The sequence below is a fragment of the Euphorbia lathyris genome, chromosome 4 (genome assembly GCF_963576675.1).
Source record: "Euphorbia lathyris chromosome 4, ddEupLath1.1, whole genome shotgun sequence".
NCBI lineage: Eukaryota > Viridiplantae > Streptophyta > Magnoliopsida > Malpighiales > Euphorbiaceae > Euphorbia > Euphorbia lathyris.
The window spans coordinates 8,238,102-8,250,176 of NC_088913.1; the positions used below are offsets into that span (position 1 = coordinate 8,238,102).

The following is a 12,075-nucleotide window of genomic DNA, read 5'->3' on the forward strand; positions in this document are numbered from 1 at the left end:
AACGACATTAGCGACGGAATTTTATTTGTAGCAGAAAATCCATATATAGTAATGGGAACAGAACAACAGAAAGTAGCATTTTACATTGAAAAAAATAATAACAGATATTTTACCTACTATTAGCAGACTGATATACAAGGATTTCTTAAGAGTTTAATATTTTTAAAATAATATTTAAAGTTTATTTGATTTAACCATTCAGTACCAAAATTAAAAATGAAAATGTTCACCTACAAAGCATTTAAACATTCTACCTAAGCAGCATAAAGTACTAATTCAAAAAATGACATGAATAAAAAGTATAATATTAATAACTCAATTCAAATAAAGCCCAAGAGTTTAACAATGCTAATTAAAATGATTAAACCATAAAACATAATCATCATCCAAATAGTCATTAAAACATAATCATCATCCAAATAGTCATTAAAACATTAACACCATTACCAAATATCAACAAAATCAATTTCAATTTAGTTTATAAAAGCAAGTAACTAATGAACCACAAAACCTCTAAGATCTTCAATATCTATTTAGGGGGTAGCAACTCAATAATCACAATTTTTAGAACATCTTGGCAACCTCATGAATCCTCGTTCAAATGCTGCCATCTTAGAAGTTGTTACATGATCTTTGAATTCCACCACCATCTTTTCCAACACTCTTGCATTCTTGAGTAGAAATTTTACAAAGGTTAAAACAACCTCCTCCGGACAGCCAATGATCATAATAGTCTTCAGATGCAATGATAAACAATCAAAGTCCCTCTCATTGGAATTCCAATAGTTTTTTCCAAAATCAGTCTGCTTGAGGAAATTATAATATTTCTAGAGATAAAACAAAAAAAAATATTGTTAGGATAAGGTACTTATTTTATGGAAAACTAGTGAAATTAAAATGTTAAAACATTTTCTATTGTGTTCCTTTTGCTTTATAAACATAAAACTGAGAAAACTCATGAAATATCAACCATTTAATTCACAATAATTCTTGAATTAAATTTGACAACTAGAATTAAAAGGTTTAAAAAATTACCTGATCATAGTGCGGCACATTAATAACTAATTTCTCAAGCACATGTGAATTACGAAGTACACATGTAATTCCAAATTTAGGGTTGGTGGTATTAGAATAATACAAAATCAAGCATTTGATGTCTAACACCGGTAAAAACAGATCTCCCATGGAAACAAATTTTGAGAGAACCTGCAAACATAACATAGAAAAGAAAATTCACTAAAAAATATTAGACATATTTCTATTAAAGTCAGGATGAAATGTTTTTTTATTCTTTATAAGTTACCTTGATAAAGCATCTCCCAAGTGTTAGCTCTTTGATATGTTGAAGCTGTTGAAGAATGTCTTTAATCCAACTTTTTTGACTTTCTTGATCTGAAATATCATCCTCCTCCCACTCCCCAGACCATAAAACTCGGGACCGTAAAAATCAATAGTAGCACAAAGTAAAGATGACAGATTCAGTAATTTAACAGTTCCAACTCGTCCCAAATCATTAAGAATAATCAGTTTTTCAAGATTTGGACATGAAATTTCCACATCAGTTAAGTGTCCTAAAGCCAATCTTTTCAAAGATTCGGAAGCAATAACCAGCCCTGAAATCCCATCACAGTTAAGATCAAATGATTCGAGTAACAAACTACAAGATACAACATTTTTAATCGCTTGAGTAACCAGCTTTGAATAACATATCGTCACAACATTAAGATTCAAAGATAATTCCTCGAGGTTTGGACATGAAATTTCAAAAGCTGAAATAAAACGGTCACTATAAACAAATCCCATAGCAGCATTATGATGGCAGAGAAATCTTTTCAAAGATTTGGAAACAATAATCAGCTTATCAAATTGAGAAAGACTGGCAATCAATTCTAACGATTTGAGCAACGGACTGCCAGAAAGAATATGTTCCATCGCTTGATCAGGCAACTTACAATCATACATACCCAATTCCGTGAGGCATTCCCAATTTACCCTTCCATTAGGCATTAAAGTACAATTTTGGATTGTCAATTTAACAAGTGAAGCATTGTCGAAAAGGAATTCCGGCAACGTGTACACGTGCTGGCTTAAAGTCAAGCTTAAGTCCTCCACATGTTTTCTTGTTGCAAAACCGATTTTTGCAGTAATCCGAGGATCCTTGTCATCGCTACAAGGATGATCAAGGTGGAATTTTTTGATCTTGGAGCAGTCCTGGAGATTTAAGATATTGTCAATGATATTATGGGAGTTTTCACAAGATATACCTGTGTAATTGAATATCAGAACCGGAACACGAGTCCATTGGTTCTGCCACCTTGATGGCAAAAAGGAGAGCATATGGTGAATGAGACAATCCGGCAAATCACTGATTCGGTCTTGTTGCTCCTCCTCCACCTTTACACTTTTGCTTCCCATTTCCTCACTCGGAAGATGTAAGTAAACCTAGGCTGCTGAGGACGAAGATGGAATATATATAAGGCCTAATACACAAATAACACCCTGAACTTGTCCAAATGTTGCAACTGTCCCCTCCAACTTTCAATTGTAACAACTTACCCCTCAAACTTGTCCAATTGTAAAACATAACTCCTCAAACTTGTTCAATTGTAAAACAGAACCCCAAAGTGCTGATACGGAATGCAATTGAAGAAACACGTGAAATACAAAAGCTGCAAACGCTCGTGGAATGTGATAATCAGATCTTTAGACCCAAAAAAATCAATATTTAAGTAACCAAATCCTCAATTCTTCAACTTATTCTTCAACTTCTTCTTCTTCTTTTTGTTATTGCTATTCGTTTTTTAGTGTTTTCTTGATTCAAAGTTTTGGGATATTATGTGGGTGAAAATGTGTTTATGTGGAGAAATAGCTCCATTGAAGATTTCATAGCGTGATACGAATTCGGGGAAATATTTTTACGGTTGCTTCAAGTACGGGGTAAAAAAAATCCCAATTTGGGGTTATGTTTTACAATTGGACAAGTTTGAGGGGTTATATTTTACAATGGGACAAGTTTGAGCGGTAAGTTGTTATAATTGAAAGTTGAGGGGGGCAGTTGCAACATTTGAACAAGTTCAGGGGGTTATTTGTGTATTAGGCCTATATATAATATAATATAGTGTAGGCGTCTCCTTGAATCCCCTGAAATATGGGTGCATGTGGTCGGTTAATCAGTCCATTAAGGTTAATTCGATCGGTTAATCATTTAATCAGTTTTTAGTCCATTAAATTCGGTTAACCACTAATCGGTTAACCAATTATTTTGGTCGGTTAAGCTTTTATTTTGGATCCTAAAGATTAGTAAATAAAAATAAAAATAATAAAAAAAATTTAATTTTTATTGTGAGTGAGACGGCGGGTCAATGACGTGTTGATTTAACTGCGGAGAGGGACATGTGCATATATTATGTCCGTGTAATTTTACACAATACACTAATTATTTAACCCTTATGGTTTTACATAATACACTAATTAGTCCCAAACTTGTTAAACATAATTATATGATCTCTCAGTTTTGATTCTATTAAATTGTTTAGTCCCTATATAAAATCTCTGTCTACAAATATGTTAAAGAGCAATTAAACGGATAAAAATAGATTTCTAAAAGATAAAAATAGATTTCTAAATTGTTTAGTCCCTATATAAAACTTATAGCTACAAAGTTGTGGAAAACAAGTAAAAAAATCTTGTTTTTGTTTCTATATCAAAAAAGAAAAAAGAAAAAAAAAGCCGCATAAACTGAAATTAAAGAGACAGTAGCAAATAAACTGAGAGTTATTTACATATTTTCATTTCATTTAGTGTTAATATTTGATTGAAAGACTAAACCACTAAAAGTTAAAAAATTTAGAGACCTTCTAATTAAATAGTGGACGGTTAATGGGTTATGTAAAAATATAGGGACTAAACAATTGTTTAACCATATAAATAAATGTATATTTTTATATTTTTAAATATTTAATTGATATTAAGTTTTTCGGTTAACCATAGTTTTTGGAATAAAGAAACCGTAACTTACTTGAAAGTTGAAGAACCAAAGTTGCTTAAAATATCATTCAACGCATGAAAATTCTCATTTGGAGGTCGTTATCGGCCAAATTCTAACAAAGTGAACCCAAATACCAAATTTTACAAACCACAATGTTGTGTTTGCAAAATTTTGCAAACCACAGAGTTTCGTTTGAAAAAAAAAATACAACAAGTATCCATCTACAAATTTCGGTAAAACTACATGACATCTATATGTAATTAACCTTTTTTTAAAATAGGTTGATGGTTAATTTAAGATTTAAGCTCATATTTAGCTCATGTGGTATCCAGAATTTGGTCATTTTGCGTATATGTATCGTTTGGTAACATTTTTCCCTTCAAATATTTACATAAGTGACATTTAACCCGTTTTGGATGAAAATTTAATCGATTTCTTAATTTTTTTTACCAAATGACACATTTTTTGATAAATAATATATACATGTGGCAATTAATTTAATTTTTTCAGGATATGGATTTAATAACATATCCTATTTTCCCTTGCCATTCTTTTTCTTCCTTAAGCTTGATATTTCTCAGCATTGCAAATATTTTGCTCTTCAGTATGTTTTCTAGTATTTCTTTTTATACGTTGGTTTCCAAGATAAATTTTATATTCAATTAATTCATATGGTATTATTAAAAGTTACAAACCGAAAGTCATTTTTAAGAATCTTTTATTTTCATTTTTCATTTCAATTTTTTAATCTCTAGACATACATGTAATCTAAATTTAGAAAATAAATAAACATTAATTATCTTTAATCTTTTAAAAATAATAATAAGACTGATCGACTCATAATTTTTAACTTTTGCACGTTTCTTTCAATAACAGTTTGAATGGTTAACTAACCCAAGAGTGATAGTTCTTTGTTTGTGAAAATTAAAGATCAATGACTTAATCTTTAAAACCATAAAAATTCAAAAGCACTTAGTCGAAAAATTATAAAAGATTGACTCAATACTTAAAACCCTCAAAGGTAAGGGTTTAATAATGTTTTAGTCATCTTCTTTCTCAACATAGCACTCATTCTCCTATAAATAGATGTAATCAGAAAAAAGTTCAATGTAGCAACCAAGCCAAGGAGTTAAATATGAATTCATCCTTGAGGACGATGGCAATAGTGGGGCCTTTGCCAAACATAACTCGCCGGAGTGCATTGGCGACGGAGGAATTGGTGTCCTGAAACTCAAACTTTCAATAATCATATATGCTTTCCTTTCTGTATACTCAAGTTCTAATCTACTTTCTTTGAGACTCCTAGATGAAATTGTAATGACATACTCAAAACAACCCCTCACAACTAGTGGAGAACTAGAGCAAGATATTTCAGTGCCAACTACCAAAAATTTAGTAGAAGGACAAAAAACTTTTGAGATTAAAAATCAGAAACGGAAATGTTTGTCGCCAAACATCAGATTTGTCACATATTACGGAAATAACAACACTAACGACGGAATTTTACTTGTAGCAACATATCCAAATATATAGTAATGGGAACAGAATTAGCAGACTGATCTACTACTACAAGAAATCAGACTCTTCTATAGTTAGTTGTATACAAGGATTTCTTAAGAGTTTAATATTTTTAAAATAATATTTAAAGTTTATTTGATTTAACCATTCAGTGCCAAATTAAAAATGAATGCTCACCTATAAACCATTTAAACATTCTACCTAAGCAGCTTACACTACTAATTCAAAAAATGACATGAATAAAAAAGTATAATATTAATAACTCAGTTCAAATAAAGCCTAAAGAATTTAACAATACTAATTAAAATCAGTAAACCTTAAACTCAGATTGAAGAACTAAAGTTGCTTAAAATATGAATAATTCTTAAAATATGTCATTTTTGAAGTCGTCAAAGGTGATTTTTTGTAGTTTTGGAGTAAAACACTAAAGTTCGGTATGTGTAATTTACTTGAATTCGCGCTATTAGCAATGGAGTTAGCATTTGTTTCAAATTCAACCTTTTGCGTATTCGAACTCATCCATAGAAGACTAGCGCGAAGAGCAAGAACTTCAACTAACTTGGGTTCAAGAGTCCGTTGTAGAACACTGCTAAGGCAATATTGAAAATTTCCAAATTCGTCATGAACCACTTCCGTAATGCCATAGACATTGCCTTTAAGAAGATAGCGCCGTCAATATAATTCAATTGAGATCAAATCCTTTCCTTATTTACCCTTTCTATAACTTTCAATATTTATAGTATTTTACTGATTTTGGTGTAATTAAGTATATGATCAGGTTATTTAAAAAAAATATATGATCAAATGGTAGAAAATAAATTGTTTAAAGTTTTGATGGATAAATACTGTGAAAATCCGAATTTTTTCAAATCAGAAAACTAATTGTCTTTACTACTATACGTAAATAAATACTGTTTACTAGCATTTTATGATACGATTTATATTTTGTAGTGTTTATTTTAATTTTCTAAATATTGGTTTAAAAAATCTAAATATATTTAATAACTATTTAAAAAACAATTATACTCAGTCAAGTCCTTTCGAAGTTCTGGTATTGGTTCCGCCACTGTTATCCCATATCAGGGCCGTCCCTATGCCTAGGCCGGGAGTGTGCCAGCCTAGGGTCCAGGGCTGTACGGGCCAAAAAAAAATTAGGTCTATAAATATGTGGAGAAATATTTATATTCATATAATAATATATATTATCTAGGCTTTAAAGGGTCCAAATAATAGATATTAGGGGTGTACAAAAATTAACCAACCCATCAAATATAACCAATCCAACCCAACCCAATCCATATATTTTCAAGTTAATGGTTTAATCTATGGGTTGGATTGAAATCCAACCCATGTAAGGAATTGATTGATTGGGTTGGGTTGGGTTGGGTTGAAGTTTTATTCAAATATTTGCATGTATTTTTTTATTCTCTTATTTTCCATTTAAAAAACAAGTTTATTACAAAATATTATTATAATTTATATATTAAATTAAGAATGTTAAATAACAAATTGTAATTTAAAGTATGTACAAACGGAAACTTTATTTATTTTAAAAACATAAAAAATGAGAAAAACTAAAAAGTTAGAAAAATGTGAAACAAAATGTGAAAGTCGCGAAAAACGAAAAAAATGGAAAAACAAGAAAAATAGAAAAAACAGTAAAACGAAAAAAACAAAAAAAAAATGGTAAAACAAAAAAAAACACGAAAGCATACAAAATTGAAAATTAGAATCAATTAATATGCAATTGAAATTGAAAATTAAAAACAAAATATCTGTGTTTCTTAATAATATATTAAATTGAACAAACTAATCAACATTATAAATAAAATTGGTCATAACTGTCAACTTTATAGATAAAATTTCTCATACCTATCAACGTTATTGATATTTTTGTATCGAATCCGCGGATAGGTCGAACCTTATCCCAATAAATGATAAACTTTTGTAAAACAGATTCGGAATTTTAATTATAACAAAGAAGAAACCTAAGCCTCTTATTAACGATATTTTAGAATTTCAAAAATTCCAAAATTCCAAAATTTTCTAGAATTTTAAAAACTCTAGAATTTCAAAAATTCAAGTGAACAAATTTATAGGTTTTTTTTTTGAAAAATTTGGAGTTATTATTTTAATTAATATTTTAGTTAAGTTTATTAAGAATTAAAATAGTTTTTTAATATTTTTTTTAAGTTACAAGTATTGTTTTAGTTGATATAATAATTAATATTCTCAAAGTTATAGTTTTTTCATATATAGTTGTCATTTTGAATTATTTGAATTAATATTCAATCCAACCCAACCCAATCCAATTCTTTTAATTTGAATATTTGATGGGTTGGGTTGGTTTTAACAATCAATCCATGAAATATTTGTTTCAGTGGGTTGGGTTCCAAATACCACAAAATTATTCATTGTACAGCCCTGATAGATATTATCTAAAAAAATTGTGAAACATCTTTTTGAGTTTTAATAAATAAATGAATATTTGGCGAATGTAATAATGCATACTGTACAATTGTTAATGAAATACTTGTTTGTTTATTATTTATTAAAATATATTTTAACTTTTACATATATTTTTTTTATTATCTTTTCGTCAAGATGCCATAAATTGTCAGGACCGGCCCTACCCATTTATTAATAACATTGCACACTATGACAAGAAACAGAAAGCAACAAAGGAAGTAACAAAAAATTTGAATATTTACCAATTAAGATTCAATTAAGTGCTTAAAGATCTCAAATTGCTTAAATTATAGATCATAATTTCAAATTTTGATTTACGTAGTAAACCTTAATTAAAAGAAAATTCACCTAAAAAGTGTATGATGCCTTCCGAATAATCAGATTATATATATATATATATATATATATATATATATATATTATTGATTTTTTTAAGAAAATAAAATTGAATCTTTTATAATTAATTTAATAGTTTAACTAAAAGAATGTTAGAGCAAGTTTAATACAAATTTACAAACTTTGTGTTTGCACCAAAAATAATTTTTGGCTTTGAATTATTTTTAATATATTAATTGGCTACGCTTAAGTATATTTTTCCAAAGTGGACATCAGGGGAAACTTGAAGTAAACTTAGGGGAACCAATAGCCAATTAATATTTTAACGTGTATTTTTGAGCCAATTGAAAAGGAGGAAAAATAGAAAGCGTGAAAATCAATTTCATCGTGGAACTCAAAGTGGAGCGGTTACTCAATGTGGTGGAGAACGTGGATTAGTGGAAAGAAGCAGGAAGTTACCTCCAACGTCTATTAAAGGAAGAAATCACGATGGAAAAAGCCCGATCAACAACTCAACACAACTACCCAAAACTCTAGCAAATTATCTCTAGACTTCAGCATTTTTACAATTCTCGATTGTTTCCTTAGATTTAATTTTCAAGTGCAAAGTTCATTCAAGCTTCCAGTACATTTTTATTTTATTTGTTGTTCAACCATTTTCTGTAAGGTCGGTATCGTTTTGATAATCGAATCTTAGGAATTTTACGGTCTCTTTATTCCTTACAATCGTTTTGATAATTAGAAGTTAGCAAGCGCACTCAATTTCACTCCATAGTTTGATAATACTATAATTATCTGGCACGCCCGTAATTTCCCACGAAAGAGCCAAATAAATATTGGCACGCCCAATGGGACACAATCACAATGCCGCCGAAGAAAGGTTATAAGAGAAACAAAGATCCTGTAGTTGCCAGTTCCGAAGAAGAAGAGGTCATGACAATAGGCAATGTTCCACAGATGGTGGGACGAATCGAAGGGGAAAAGGTTGCTAACCCCAGAGGAGAATCATGGATCTCTATAGAGATCCAAAATTCACCATTCTTGGAGGAGCGTTTCAGTTCCATCGAGAAGAATATGGAAGCTCTGCGGAGTGATATGGATTCGAAGATGGATAAAATACTCCAGAAGCTATCAGAACCAGGGGTAATCAAGAATGGAGAAAACCATGTTCCTCAAGGTTCCCCAGAGTCCAACGAGAGACGTGGGGTGTCCGGCGCTGAGAAGTATCAAATTCCACCCTTGAGGGATGAAGTTGTCTTGCAGAAGGCAGCTAGTTCAGCAGGCCGATAAAATACTGGTAAGTCACCTGTTTCTCAATATTTTGGAAACACTAATCCTACCTCCCACACAACTTCATATCATGAGGAGGCAGGAGGCCACCATATCACTGGGGACATGGGGGGCAACTATAGAGGCAATGGAAGGAACATTGGATTTCTTCATATGCCTTACGGTCACCATCAGAATGGCATGCCTCAACAAGTTCCAGCATTCAATATGGAGGCTGTGAGAGAAGTTGTCCAAGAGCTGTATGGGCTTGGCCTTTGTCAAGTTGGCCGTCCTGAGTTCCACAAGCCTTACCCTTATGCGATTGACATGGAGAATCCTTACCCAAGGGGATACAGAGTACCTGACTTCTCCCTATTCTCTAGGGAAGATGGCTTGTCGACTTTGGAGCACGTAGCAAGGTTCACGATCCAATGTGGGGAACTTGCCAACTAGCCTAACTTCAACCATCTCAAGTTGAGGCTCTTCCCAAATTCTCTGATGGGACCAGCCTTCACTTGGTATGCTACTCTCCGTAAGGACTCCATCCATGGTTGGCAAGATATGGAGAGGCAGTTTCACACTCAATTCTTCCGAGCAGAGCCAGAAGTATGTGTTGCAGAACTTTCTAGGCTTACTCAAAAGGGAGGTGAAAGAGCAGACCATTTCATTTCTCGTTTCAAAAAGATGAGGAACATATGCAATGTCTATCTCCCAGAGGTGGAATACGTGAAGATGGCCCAAAGGGGACTTGACATCGAGCTGAGGAAGAAGTTCCAAGGAATGGAGTTCAGAGACTTTTATGAGTTAGCTGCCAAGGTGACACAGTACGAAGATCTATTGAGGGAAGAGAGTCATAGAAAGAAGAGTGCCATGTGAACTTATTGCCAAGAAATATACCATGAGGTTGCAGTGGTAGATCTTAAAAGTACAGGGACTCATGTTTTCCCCTTACTACACTCCACCGGAGGACATGATGCAGCAAAAAAATCTTTCAATAATAAACCTCCGCAATTCATCTTTGATCTGTCCAAGAGTGATGCTCTTTTTGACTTTCTTTTAAAGGAGAAGTTTATTACTTTGCCTGCAGGTCATAAATTGCCAACAAAAGAGGAAACCAAAGGGAAGGCATATTGCAAGTATCATGATTCCTGGAATCATGCAACCAACAATTATTGGGGATTCAAGAATGCAGTTCAGGAAAGAATCAACAAGGGAACTCTTAAGTTCCCAGAGAAGAAAGAAGCAATGTTGGTTGATGAAGATCCTTTTCCACCGGTGGTAACTATGAACATGGTGGAAGTAGATATGCGAGATGTCCGCAACCGGAAGAAAGAAGACCTTCGTTTGAGACTTACAGAGTCCAAGAAGGAGAAAGGCAGAAGTTACCATACTTGGATCCCTAAGGAGTATCTCAGAGGTCCTGATGAACTCAAAGCTAACATCAGGGAGCAAGGGGGTCAGAAGTCAAAAATTCGAGTAGAAGTGAAGAGCATCGGGGGGAATCATTATGAAAGAAGATTTCAGACTGAGAGGAATCAAAAACCTCTAGGAAGTGAATTTCACCGAGAGAAGTATTCCCCAACTGCCAATCAGAGGAGACCTCGTTTTGTGGTGCCTCAAGCAGAAACTTCTGGTAAGTGGCATGTGGTACGCCATAAAAAGTTCCCCCAACCTCTTACAAGAACACAGAAGAGAAGGATGCAACGTAAGAGGGCAACTATTGAAAGACACCATGATGAGAAAGATGAAGTAGGGGAACCGTTGGAAAAAGAAGAAGTGAAAGCTGATGAGACAGAACCAATAGTTTCAGAGGAGGAGCCAGAGGAAATCATTCAAAATGTGCGAATAGGTGACATGGTGATACCTATCAAATGTGCAACAGCATCAGTGATATTGCCAGCAGATTTCCTAGGAAATTCAAGGGATCATCATGCTGAAGAGGGGAATAGTTCACCTATTCCTGAGAAGAGAGATTCATTCACCAGTGGGGTCTCAATTCAATCGAGTGGCCCAGGAGAACCAAAAAGAGTGGTTTTTGAGAAACCTGCAGATAGCATGACCAAACATATCAGGCCTCTTTACATCAAGGCACATCTAAATGGCAAGCCAGTATCAAAAGTGCTGATCGATAATGGCTCTGCAGTGAATATCATGCCATTTAGGATGATGAAGACCTTGGGGAAGTCAATAGAAGATCTAATCGCCACAGAGGTTATGGTGTCAGCTTTCACAGGGGAAACCACCAAAACCTTAGGAGTTCTACCAGTAGATATTACTGTGGGAAGCAACACATCTATGGCAACATTCTTCCGAGTTGATTCAACAGCAAACTATCAAATCTTGCTAGGGAGAGACTGGATTCATGCCAATTGGTGTGTGCCGTCCTCACTCCATCAATTCTTGCTTTTTTGGAAAGGAAATGAAGTAGAAGTTGTCTGGGCAGATGGGAAACCATTTACAACTCAAGCTGATTCCGTGGAGGCAAGGTACTATGA

The 12,075-nt window shown here is 33.1% G+C and overlaps 1 protein-coding gene across 1 annotated transcript; it reads right to left on the bottom strand.

Moving 5' to 3' along the window:
- Nucleotides 1–548: 548 nt before the first annotated feature.
- On the bottom strand, nt 549–2,516 carry LOC136227040 (putative F-box/LRR-repeat protein At5g02930). Its single transcript, XM_066015769.1, has 3 exons — nt 1,375–2,516; nt 1,036–1,206; nt 549–827 (listed from the first exon to the last, which is right to left on the bottom strand). The coding sequence occupies exons 1-3, from the start codon at nt 2,413–2,415 to the stop codon at nt 549–551; spliced, it is 1,491 nt and encodes a 496-aa protein (XP_065871841.1). The 5' UTR covers nt 2,416–2,516.
- Between the last annotated feature and the right edge of the window lie 9,559 nt (nt 2,517–12,075).

Bases quoted from the DNA above. Each gene is read 5' to 3' on its own strand.
- LOC136227040 (XM_066015769.1), bottom strand. From the start codon at position 2,415: ATGGGAAGCAAAAGTGTAAAGGTGGAGGAGGAGCAACAAGACCGAATC. The intron at 1,207-1,374 runs GTTGGATTAAAG...TTATGTTTGCAG, and splicing joins AGATCAAGAAAGTCAAAAAA to GTTCTCTCAAAATTTGTTTC. The intron at 828-1,035 runs GTAATTTTTTAA...TTTTATCTCTAG, and splicing joins ATGTGCCGCACTATGATCAG to AAATATTATAATTTCCTCAA.